This window comes from Gopherus flavomarginatus, chromosome 1 (genome assembly GCF_025201925.1).
Source record: "Gopherus flavomarginatus isolate rGopFla2 chromosome 1, rGopFla2.mat.asm, whole genome shotgun sequence".
NCBI lineage: Eukaryota > Metazoa > Chordata > Testudines > Testudinidae > Gopherus > Gopherus flavomarginatus.
The window spans coordinates 74769567-74781934 of NC_066617.1; the positions used below are offsets into that span (position 1 = coordinate 74769567).

General features: G+C 43.0%; 1 protein-coding gene across 1 annotated transcript in view; it reads left to right on the plus strand.

The window, feature by feature from the left end:
* ZDHHC17 (zinc finger DHHC-type palmitoyltransferase 17) overlaps positions 1–12368 on the plus strand; it is a 138369-nt gene that overhangs the window by 18726 nt on the left and 107275 nt on the right. Inside the window, exon 2 of the mRNA XM_050935455.1 lies at positions 7183–7286. Within this exon, the coding sequence (XP_050791412.1) occupies positions 7183–7286 (104 nt within the window). The remainder of the gene's footprint in view (positions 1–7182; positions 7287–12368) is intronic.

A 12368-nucleotide genomic window follows, 5' to 3' on the forward strand; every position in this document is an offset into this window, starting at 1 on the left:
TTTAAAATTTTACTAGTTAAATAAAACTTCTTTAAATGTGTTGGATATATAAGAAAAGGTGAGTTTATCAAAACATATTTTGCATTTAAAACTGATTTGTTAAAGCTGAAGTTAGTGTATTAAACTGTTTCTGGTCCCCCTGACCTTCAAGATTTTGGCAAGATTTTAGATATTCTTTCTAGACCTGCAGAAGATGCTACTGACTGCTAAAAGATTATTTAGCACTGCAACTCTGTTCCAGGGCTTCCATAAGTCCAATGATTTGACTTTCTTTAAAACTTCAGCAAACATGTACCACTTAAAAAATATTAATGTTGTTTAAATGATTATAGAGAGTTTAGGTCCATAATCCTGACAGGCTTCATACAATAAGCAAAATTGGCGTAGTCATTATTTGAAGGAAAGGCTACCATGGAAAACTAAAGTGCTGTGGAAAGTGATATCTAAGTCAGGAAGACTCTTCCCTCTTATTTAATCCTTAACCTATGTAGTTATATGACTCCCACAACCAGCATCCAAGGGAAATAGTGAAGTTCTTCAGCCTTAACGTCTGCTTTACAGCAGTTAAGGGGCTTGAATAGGAAAAAGAGATGATCCATCTCTGAGCATCCGAGAAAGGGCAAGAAATAGGCTGAACTAGAGTACTGTGCTGGAATTCTCTAGTGTCCTCTTTTATACTAACCTCTCTCTACTTGATTTATCCTCTCACTAGTATATATCCAGTAGGCTTTTCAAGCTCTGATTACAGTGATTTTTGGTATGCAAAATTCTTCTTGTCTATTGTATGTATAGGTGAACAGTGCTGATACAGTTACTGGCACTGTGATAACTTCGCATGGCATCAGCTTTCAAATTCAAGGTAAAAAAGGGCAACATCCAGGCATTTAAGTTTGCACTTTGTCTCACTTTATTTTAGGTCTTGATGTGCATCTTACAATTCTCTTTCTATATTTGGCACTTTTCTTAGCACCGTTCCTCCATATGAGAGAGCCTGATTTATTCTGAGACTGCAAAGAGAGTTTCTGCAAAGCTGCCTCTTTCTTTGCGGACATAATGTGGCTCGCTTCCGAGACACCTAGAGCATCAACTGTAATATGCCTTGGCAGTAGATGCCCTTGTTGCAGGCACAGAGGGTGCCCGAGGCAAGCAACAGTGGTTCGTGCCCGGAGTGCCTAGCGCCAATGAACACACACCAGGGTGGAGAAGCAAGCAAAGTTTATTTGAGATCTCAAAGCGGTGCTGGGAGACTTAGCATGCCTCAGATCCAGCACCCCTACACAAGCGGCTTTTCCCTTTTTATAAGTTTTTTTTTTCTCTTTCTTCTTTCTTCCTCCCCCCCTCCTCCTCCTTCCTTCCCCTGTAGCAGTTATGTAAGCGCAGGTGCATTAAGTAATCTTGACCGCGGCAGCTCGTTAGTAAGTTTTCCTTCTGCAAGTTATCTTGTCCTTCTGCTAAAGGTGCACAGGCCTCATTATTTCTGCTTTAGACCAGTTAGAACTGTTGCAACTGATAAAGGCTGTTACCCCTGGCCTTTTAGGTCTATTAAAGTTCAAACATGGAGGGACTCTTGTCTGCTGAGGCCTAAAACCAGGAAGGCTCCATACCCTTGCGGCCTTCCACCCTTCCGAGTTACTTAGGGTTATGTTTAGTGACACCAACACCCTCCTACTGTTAAGTCAGGGCTCTTGCATAGATGGCAGCATGGCACTGGAATATAGATATTTTAACCAGTTTTCCTGCTTAACATTCCATTAGCCTGAAAGCTGAAAGGACTGAACTATGTGTGAAGTAGTGTGACGGTGAAATGGGAAAACATGCTCCATGTGTTGATGGTTTGCGTACCAGATGCGTTTGCTAACGAATACTGCCAGTGTAAGCATAAGATCAAGTTTATTTCATAGATTCTCTACAGGTTTACATCCTTTGTCTTCAGAATGGCATTGAGGAAGCAAAGATGTTGTATTCTTGTTATGTTGTCATTCTGACCAATCTGGAAAGTTTAACAACCGTTAGACATACAGTATAGTAACTGAGCTCTTACTCTTTTCCTATCTCCCCCATCCCCTTGCCCCAAAGCATTATGGACTGTTTGCGCTATGGAACAAGGAGGTTCTATAGAAACATAAATTTAGATCATCTCATATGGTTTGGTTTCTGAGTTACTCTTGAGTATAAGTTTTAAATATTGTCTTTTAGTGCCTTTTTATATGTCTTTTAGGGCCTTCTCCTGGCTGCTCTTGGGGATTAGCTCCTTCCAGGTGCTACTCTCTCTCCTCTGGATGTCTCTCCACCCAAATTCTCTCATCCTGCAGCCTCTCTCACTCTAGGAGCTATAGCTTCCTCTTGTCACTTCGCATTCTGGCCAGGTCACTGAGGTCTTCCCCTTCTTGGATATCAAAGCCTTCCAAGGAGAACTGTCTCAGGCAGTCTGCTCTCCACTGTCTGGTCTGCACCACTTCCCCAGTGACTGGTATGTTAACCTGGGACTGCCCTTTACTCTGGGTTCCAACTCTGGGGCCCTCTCAGCAGCCATGGTCTGCCATACCCCACACCTTGCTGCCTTTACCCTTTCCTGCCTTTCTGTTACTCTCCCTTCCTTGGGTTTGCTAGCCCAAGCTCTCTCCTCCCAAGCAGTAACTGTAGGCAACCTATCTCTAGCCCCAAACACACTTTCCCTTCCCCCAGGGAGTGACTGCAGACTAGTTCACTGCAGCCCCCTTCTGCTCTCAGATCCTCAGCTTTATACATATCCCTCCTGTTTTTGCCCAGCTGAGCTTCATTTAATCAATCCCTGCTCCCAGACTCCTCCTCCAGATGCAGCCTGAGGAGTTAATTGGCCTACCTGGCCCCTTCACGCCTTGTGTGGGTTGCACGATCCATCAAACTTATTATGTATTTGTCTTGTAAATTTTGGTACAATTACTCCCATATTAACCTTTATCGCCCAGAGTGGTTGCCAGGTGTCTAGTTTTTTACCAGAATGTCTTCAAAAAGGGACCCTGTGCTGACTGGGCTACTAAAAGTACAGTTGGTGGTGCAGTGGGGCGAAGGTTAGCTCCCTGTCTGCCCTGGCTCCACGCAGCTCCCAGAAGCGGCTGGCATGTCCGACTCTTAGGCGCAGGAGCCAGGGGGCTCTGTGCACTGCTCCTGCCCAAAGCGGCCAATGGGAGCTGTGTGGGCAGTGCCTCGTGGCACAGGCAGCACATATTGTCCCATGGCCCCTCTGCTTAGGAGCTGGAAATGCCGGATGCTTCTGGGAGCTGCTTGAAGTAAGTACCGCCTGGCCGGAGCCTGCATCCTGAACCTCCCCTCACCCCGTGCCACAATCCTGAGCCGCCTCCTGCACCCCAACCCCCTACCCCGGTTCTGAGCCCCATCCCGCACCCACACTCTTTCTTGGACCCTGCACCCCAACTCCCTGCCCCAGCCCTGAGCTCCCTCCCGCATCCAAACTCCCTCCCAGAGACCACACCCCCTCCTGCAAGCTCTTCATCCCTGGCTCCACCCCAGAGCCCACACCCTCAGCTGGAACCCATACCCCCTCCCACACCTGAACCCCCTGCTGCACTCCGAACCCCTTAGCCCGAAGCCCTCTCTTTCACCCTAAACCTTTCATACCCGGCCCCACCCCAGAGCCTGGACCCTCAGCCAGAGCCCTCACCCACTCCTGTATCCCTGCCCCAGCCCAGTGAAAGTGAGTGAGGGTGGGGGAGAGCGAGTGGGGATGGAGTGAGTAGGAGTTGGAGCAAGGGTGTTCCATTTTGTGTGAATAGAAAGTTGGCAATCCTAGCTCAGAGCTGGAGCAAGTTGATACTGATTTTTGTTTTCAACTTCATTGGTAACTTGCTAGATTGGAACACCGTCTGGCATTACCATGAAACTTTTGGAAATTGCCCTGGCAGTTTTGGAATAATTGAAGAAGTTAAGGAGTTCTGTTTATTCATCCTTTCTGAATATTCATGAACAAGTGTGGTAAAAGTAGTATGACTTGTACTGTACATGTGCAAAGTGCATTTTTTTTCCGGAGGCTTGTAACTAAACAATTCACTCAAAAGCATTTCTCTTTACAATGAAAATCCCTAAGTAAAATTTAATTTTCATATCTCCAGTCGTTCCAGTGCTAGATCCTTTTTTTTTTTAAAACCTTTCAGTAATTGTTGATGTGGAAAAAATAAGTTTTCCATCATGTTGAGATCAAAAATTTTTGCTCAGACTTTCCAAATCATTCACCTCCAGAAAGAGACCAAAACTGGAAAATTTCTGCCTGCAAGGTGAATTGACTCATGTTCTGTGATGTTTGATTTCTGAGTCTTGCTTCATGGGAATCCCAGGTAGTTGAGTAAAACAGGTGACTATGACCTCAGGTGGGACTCATTTCCTCCAAGGCAGAGCAGCAAACTTTGCTGCAGATATTATGATCCTGTGGTGGGACACATGGATACATTTTCACAGAAATGGGATCAGGAATTTGTTTTGTGTTTTCACTCCAGTTCTCCTGATAATTATCTCCTAAAAGATATGCTCTGTTTCAAGTCAAGGTTATTGGGCTTGATGCAGAAATTTCTGGGTGAAATTCTATTGACTGTGTTGCTAAGGAGACCAAGTGATAATATTAATAGAAAAATTGCTAAGTAAAACTGCGTTCATCTCAACAATCTGACATGTCACAAGTTAGAGAAGCACTTCACCATGAATAAACTGAGATGTTTAGTTTGTGTTAGAAGTTTAAAGATACAATATAAGTAATTGAGCCTGATGTTGGAGGTTACCATTTTGCTGAAGTATGGCATTTGCCATGTTGTCACATAAACTCAATGTAAGAGATTAGTAGTCCATTTATAATCTGCTTTATTAGATAATGGTTTAACAATGAGGAAAAAAATATTAACATTCAGTATTCAGAAATTGAGTCATTTCTGAAGATACTAGTTTCTTTTTATGGTTAAACTATTGTTAAAGCAGGTTGGACATGTGTTCTTTCTAACTTTGGTTCCCGTCTTTGTCACCTCATTAATTCATTTTGAGGGGGAAGGAGGGCTAGGAGTGACAATTTGTAGGCTGTATAGTTCTTCTCTTAATTTAACTGTCTGACTTCCAAAATGTTCAGTTAGCTGGGAAGAATAGAATGTCAGGACCTATTGAAGTGTGGTGAACGAGCAAACAATCATCCATTACAAACTGTGCCCCAGGAAGGGAGCAGCTGCAAAATTATTAATATAACATTCCTAAACTGCTGTAGGAAAAGGTAGTTTCTTCTCTGAATAGGGAATAGTTGAAGTTATTTCTGAAGCCTCTTTTCTGCTGCATTGGGCCCATTATACCTGCAGACTTGCTGAAAAGAATCACATCTTCTGTATTATCTAGCTGTTCAGTCAGTCTTTTACAACAGTGTAAGTTGTACTAAACTATATTTCTAAATGAAATAACTGACATTTAATCTTTCTTTTAAAATTTTATGTAAATTATAACTTAGGGTGGGGAAAGCAGTCTTTTTGTTTGGTTTGGGCTACTAAGTATGATTTTTTGCTTATCCGTATTTAATGTGATGATGATGAGAGTGAGTTCATACTCTCCAGGATAATACTATAGTGATGGAGAACAAAAAAACACATTTAAAGGGAGGCGGTATGATGTATCTAAAGTGATTAATGGTTGAGACACTCTGCAGCTGACAGTTATTAGCATGTTGACAATTTGAGCGCTATACCTCAAAGGAAAACGTGGTTCTTGACTTAGGAAATGTATGTGCTAAATCAGGGCTGTACAACATATGGACTAGGCCATTTTTTCTTTGAAGCCTAGACCACTTAACTCTTTTGGTAAGTCCAATTTTTGCAAGGTCATATGTTTATGTTCCTGAGAATAGCTGTCCACACACATTCTCATTCTCTCACTTTCATTCTAGGAAGGTAAAAGGTTAACCAGTAAGCATTAAGCTTACTGTTAACTGAGCTTAACTGTTAACTCCAGCGGTCCTGCGCTGGCTAGAGGGACTCCAGCCCCAGTGGCCAGGCTGGGCTGGTGGGCTGGAGCGACCCCCGCTGCGAAGCGCTGTCCAGGCCAGTGGGACCCCAGCCGCAGTCGTGCTGGTGGGACTCCAGCCCTGGCTGCATGGGCCCGGCCAGAGCGACCCTGGCCCTAGCTGTGCTGGCTGGAGCAACCCAGCCACGCTGCCCCGGTGGGACCCCAGCCAAGCCAGAGTAACCCCCAGCCCTGGCTGCGCCGGCCGGCGAAACCCCAGCGCCGGCTGTGCTGAAGCAGCCCCCAGAGTGACCCTGGCCCTGGCTGCGCTGGCCAGAGCAACCCCAGCTGCACCGGGCCAGCAGGACCGCCAGCCAGGCCCGAGCAGTTAACTGTGTTAACCAATATTTACATCCCTATTTCACTCTCCCTCCCTTTCCTCCCCCCCCAATTGAAGTAAGATGAGGAGATATCATGGTTTGTTTTTTTCTTTCCTTCCATTGGGTTTATAACAAAAGAAGGGAACTCAGTTCGTGTTAGTAGGGCATTTTGTGTGTCCCAGAGTCTTAAAACATGATTTCTGTTGCCCAGTTGATTAAGTTCCTAGTTATGATCAGAGAGCTACAACAGAATATAGAAACTAGGTTATAGTCATCATAGTGGTAATGATCTCAAAAGCGCTTTACTACTACACATATAATAGGCATCATCTGTGGGGTGTGTGCAGCTAATTAACAGCGTACAGTTATAGAATTCAAGTAAAAAAGTAAACAATCATACATTTGATACTCATTTTTGATTGTATTGATATATAATTAAAAAGCTATCAGGTGTCATATTTTACATACTTGTAAAGATGACCATTACTGTTGAGGGGGCACTCTGCCTTCTAAAACAATATCTGCTGAATGAATGCCTGTCGCTTGGGATTTGGTGATACTGCACTGCTGCAGGTGTGCCATCTCTTGGATGAGATATAAAACTAAGGTCTTGAAATGTATTTATTAAAGAATACCGTGGTACATTTCACAACCTTTAAAGAGTTTTGACCATGTATCCTAGCCAGATTTAAGTGATTTTTATTCTGTGTTCAACTGGATATAGTATTTTTGTATTGATATGGAAATATTTCAAAATAAATGCTGTGCAGTTACAAATATTTTAAGAATTCTAGCAGTAAACCTAAATCTTGTGCCCTAATAGCAGATTTCCATTTTGTAGGAAATCAAGTCCCAAAGCCATTATAACCATGGATACAGTGATTCTCTTGGACGGAAAAGCCACATTGATGATTACAGCACATGGGACATTGTCAAAGCTACACAGTAAGTGTATTTTTATTTTTTTTTTACAGTTTTAAATTTTTCAATATCTCCATTAGTGGAGTGACAGTAAAATGAAAATCTCTTTTTGTTACGTAAATTTTGAATCAATAATTTATTTTTTGTATCATCAGAAACCACAATCCTGGGCTGATGGATTATAGTACACGATTCAAAAATTGAATTAAAAAAATGCTTTTGAGAGAAATTTATGCCCACTGTATGAAAATATACGGAAGTACTTATGCAGAGTATTGAGATTTAGATTATTGCTCGGGTGGATGATGGAGAAAAGATTAAATGCTTTCTGAGATTAGTTTTTCTTTTTGTTTATGGTGTTTCCTTATGTTTTAAAATACAAATAAATTACTAGATGGGATGGATCATACACGGTTACAAATTTCTTATGTGATTTTAGGGTTTTAGACCATTGGAACACAGAATGCATAAGTAGCATTCCTCTGATCTCCTTTAAATCTACAATTTCAACACTGCCATAAAACTGTAAATTGGTTGCCAAGTAGTATAGTAGCAATTAAGCATTTTGACTATACTAATGAATCACTGGTTCGCATACAACATGGTAAAGCAGCGCTCCGGTGAATCAGCATGTTTGCTCCCAGTTGTGGCGCTCCACTTCCTGCTGCCGGTGAGTGCAGGGAGGTTGGGGAAAGGACATCCCCTGTACTCACCTGCAGTGGGAAGCAGAGTGCCGCGGCTGGGAGCTCGCCGAGTGGAGCGGGCTCGGGCCGGGCAGCTCCGCTTCCGCCACCAGCAGTGAGTGCGGGACCTTCCCTACCCCTGTCCCCACACGACACGGCTGGGGCCGAGGCAAGAAAAGCAGAGCGGGCTGGGGCCTCAGTGCTCTGCTTCCCGCCGCAGGTGAGTACAGGGGGCGTCCTTTCCCCAACTTCCCCGCACTCACCAGCAACGGGGGAAGTGGAGCAGCCCGGCCTCAGCCCGCTTCTTACAAGTGCTTCAGATGACACATTCTGAGATTTCCCTGAACAAAAAAGGCAGTAGTTGTGTCCATCCATGAGTAGAATGACTTTCCTGCAGGAAAGCAAGAACTGGAAGCCTGATCATTATTGTTCTGGTAAAATATGTGGCAACATTGCATGTAAAGTTGTAAGATTTGTCTGTATGACATGTTCTAAGTCTGGGGGGAGTGGCCACAAACGAGTTGCCCAGAGACAAAAGGCTAGGCAATGCCTCAGTCAGGTGTCAGCAAAATCAAATGAACTATCAGCTATTCTTTGGCAGGAAAGGCAATGTGGTTAAAATCTTGACAAAGAAACAGCTGAGGGTTCCCATCCACACAGACTTTCCATCTCCTGAACCTCAGCTGGAGATGATTCTCCAAGCAGAGAAAGAGCTATAAAGAGGAGAGAGGATACTCCCCAACTGGTCCCTCCTGTCTCTCTACCCGTGGCATCCACAACACCTGAAGAATAAAGAAAATAGCTTTGGGCTGGGGTAGGGATCCTGACTGAAAGAGTCAGCCAGTAAGACTGCTAAAAAGTCCTGAGAGAGACATTTGTTTTGAATTAATACTAGCTCGTTAAGTTAGGCATTAGTTGAAATTTACTTTTATTTTCTTGTAACCAGTGCTGACTTTTATGCTTCATTACTTGTAATAACTATAAAAGATATATTTTAAGTGAATAAACTCTTATTATTATTTTATTTAGACCAGTGTGTTTGGATTGAAATATTTGGGAAGCTCCATTTGAGGTAACAAGATTTATGTATATAATTTTTAATTAATAAAATGGACTTCTTATGAGCTTGTATTGTTCAGGAGAGTGCTGAGCAGTATAAGACACACTTCTGGGAGAAAGTCTGAGACTGGGGATTTGTTGGTGTTGCTCTGCACTGTAAATCAAGGGTGGATGGCTGTAGCAGTCTTGGGGTATAACTGGGAGTAATTGACATCCTGGAGGCTGTGTGTGAGCTGGCCAGCAGTGGTTGCTCTAACAGCAGAGCAGTGTAAAAGGCATCCCAGGTTGGAGAACTGAGAGGACACAGTTGTTATCGGTCCATATTTTACCCTAAGTAATGTCACAAAGGGTGAGGCTATAAAAGGGGGCATGGTGCTGTGGCTACTGTAGTTCTTCCAACCACTGCAGCTGGTGGATCAGGAACCACTCAGGGCCAGTGACCAAGATCCTTATCTTGAACAGTGTCTTGTTATGCTGTTATCATATAGATTAGATTAGATTATAGTGTAAATAGTTAGGTAGAGTTTTAGTGTTGGGTTTTTGTTTCTTAAAAAGTTTTGTAGTTAGTTGTTAAGTGGAGCTTCAGTTCTGCTGGTGGGATCAGATGCTGGATCTGAAAGTCAGGAGTCCTGGCTTCAAGAAGTGTGAACTTTCTATGGTTCTAAGCTCCAATAACCCTGTGGTATATAAAAAGGATCTCATATCTTTGTGCCTGAAATTGGAAAGCAGAGAGACTCTATCAGTGGCAGCCTCTGTAAGCAGAGCCATTTTGTAGGAGCAACCTCCCTCAAATCCAGGAACTCGAGTTGAGGGGAAACACTCAATATGTAAGAATCATCCAAAAGATACTTGGGGAAATTGGTGGATCCAGTATCTTTTAATCACAGATCATTGGATCCTAAACTGAGAGAGAAGGATCCTGAACATCTAGTGCAGCAGGCAGTTAATACTGTGGTCCCATGGATCAGACTCAGTTCAAGCCTGCTCAGCAATCTCCCATAAGAGTGGTAGATCAAATCCACTGTACAAATCCTTGGCCCTGTTTTATCTTGAATCTGGAGGGGATTGATAAAGACATAAGAGATAGAGGAGCTTCTTTGGATCCACGTACTACTACTTTCCCTCCAGAGAAGCCAAGGATAGAGGAGCTTTTGTCTCTCACCACCCTTCCTGCCACCTAATGCTCCCCTGTGTTCTTCCAAAATGCTCCTACTTCTAATCTCTCCTTTTCCATTGTGCTTGGATCAGAAATTGGATCTGCAGTCAAACTTGGAATCAGAGATTAACCCACTCAGTTGCCATATTGTCCATTTCTTAAGGGATGAGATATTGCTGAACAAACGTGGAAAAGATGCATGCTGTAGCAGGTAATGTGAGATTGAATAGGAATGGACAGTTGGCTGGATTGGCTCCCCCTGTTGGCCCTCTCCCAGGTGTTACCAAGAATGACAGCATACCCATTACAGAAGGAATTTTTCTCTTTTGAGAGCTTTGGGAAGATTTCATTCATTGAATCCAAAGGTCATGGATCTGTCTGCAATTCACAGGGAAAGAGAGCAGTCCCCAATTATTGCATCAGACATGCTCTCAGAAGAAGATGAACCTGGGGTGCTCGAAGAACATCAGGAAACAGATTCTAAACTGGAGGACCAGAAGTCTCTGGATAAAAATATGGGAATTGTGTCTTTGTTAGAGGATGCAGTATTTCATGAAATAGTTGACAACTACTCTGAAAATTCCCTTGGTAATAGTAGAGGAGATGTCTCTCATTGCATCTTTGATGTCCTGGGTTCTCCGTAGAAAAACAGAATTACACTTCCTATTTTAGAGGGGCTGCACTGAAAGCCATTATGGCTGGCTTGCCATTTACTGTATTCCATAAATATAAGGTTGTCCTGTGTCCCTGTCCCAGGTTCCTACCACAAGTATTGACTAAGTTTCACATGAATCAGTCAGCTAATCTGCTGGTATTGCTCCCTCCCTCTCCCCTCCCATAAGACTGCATAGAAATGCAAGTGAAAATAGGTTAGATATTTTAAATGCAAAAAAGGCTTTATTTTGTTGTTTGAATGGGACTAAACAATTCAGAAAGTCTCCAAATCTTTTCATATTTTATGCTGATTATAAAAAAGGTCAAAAATCTCTTTTCAAACATTATCAAAATGGTTGTGTACACAAGAGGCTTGTATATTGACATCTGTTCCTATCCCAGAAGGATTTTGGTCCCATTCTAGTAGGGCTAAGGTGACCTCAATGCATTACACTTACCACTCTCCCGATTTCTGTAACATGGAGCTCCAGACATACATTTACACAACACTGCTATTTGGACTTAGGGTTTGTCTACACACGAGGCTTAGTGCATGGAAAATCAGGGTGTAAATATACAGCACACTAACTGCCCATATGGACCCTGCTACCATATGCTAAAAGTTCTTGGGAAGGTGGTTTTAGCAATGGCTGGTAGCAGGATGTTCACTACTCAATAAAAATAAAGATCTCTCAAGAAGCCACAAAGCCTTCATAACCATAGTTTCTTCTTCCTGTGCCTGTGGTTCCCACTTATTTTGGGTCAGTTCGCCTGACACAGAGGTTTGGAAGCTCAAATAGCAGTGTCCAGTAGGGGTTATGCATGCACCTTTCATGCCGGCATGTCCAGGCAGAAAGGAGACAGTGCAACCTGTTCACCCTCAGTTCCTTCTAACTGAACTTCAGCAATAAGTGGGAAGACTTTGTGTCCTTTTTTCAGTTAGTTACTGTTACAAGTTATTAATCTTTTAATTTAGTTATTAGTTACTTTGTCATTAGCTACTTTTTTTTTTTTTAAAAGACAGCTAGTTTGTAGTGGTCAGTGAGACTAGTCAGTTACCTTGTCAGTTTTAGGCTGAGCCCTGTTTGCAGGCTTCAAATCCTGGGCTAGTCAATTTCAGATTTGATGCTGGGGCCTCCCTTATCAGTCTTCAAGTTCTTGCCTTCCTGCAGGAAAGTCATTCTGTTCATGGATGGACACAACCATTGCCTTTTTTGTTCAGGGGAGTCTCAGAGTGTGCCATCTGAAGCGCTTTTAAGAAGTGGACACAGAGGTCAAGAGAACATGGACTGAGCCTCTCTTTAATTGAATAATCTGAGACCTTAGTCAGATGCTGACCTACCACAGTAATAGGAAAATACTGAACCAATGTGTGGATGTGTATCTCCTCTCCCCCCTTTTGGTTCCCACCTTTCTTTCTTCAGGGATACATGGATCACAATAACATCAGACTTGTTAGGTCTTGCAAGTCATTCAATAAGGTTATGCCCTACAGTTCTATACCATACACCCTCCCCATCTCTCTTCAGGGATTAATTTCACATAAGTTTCATG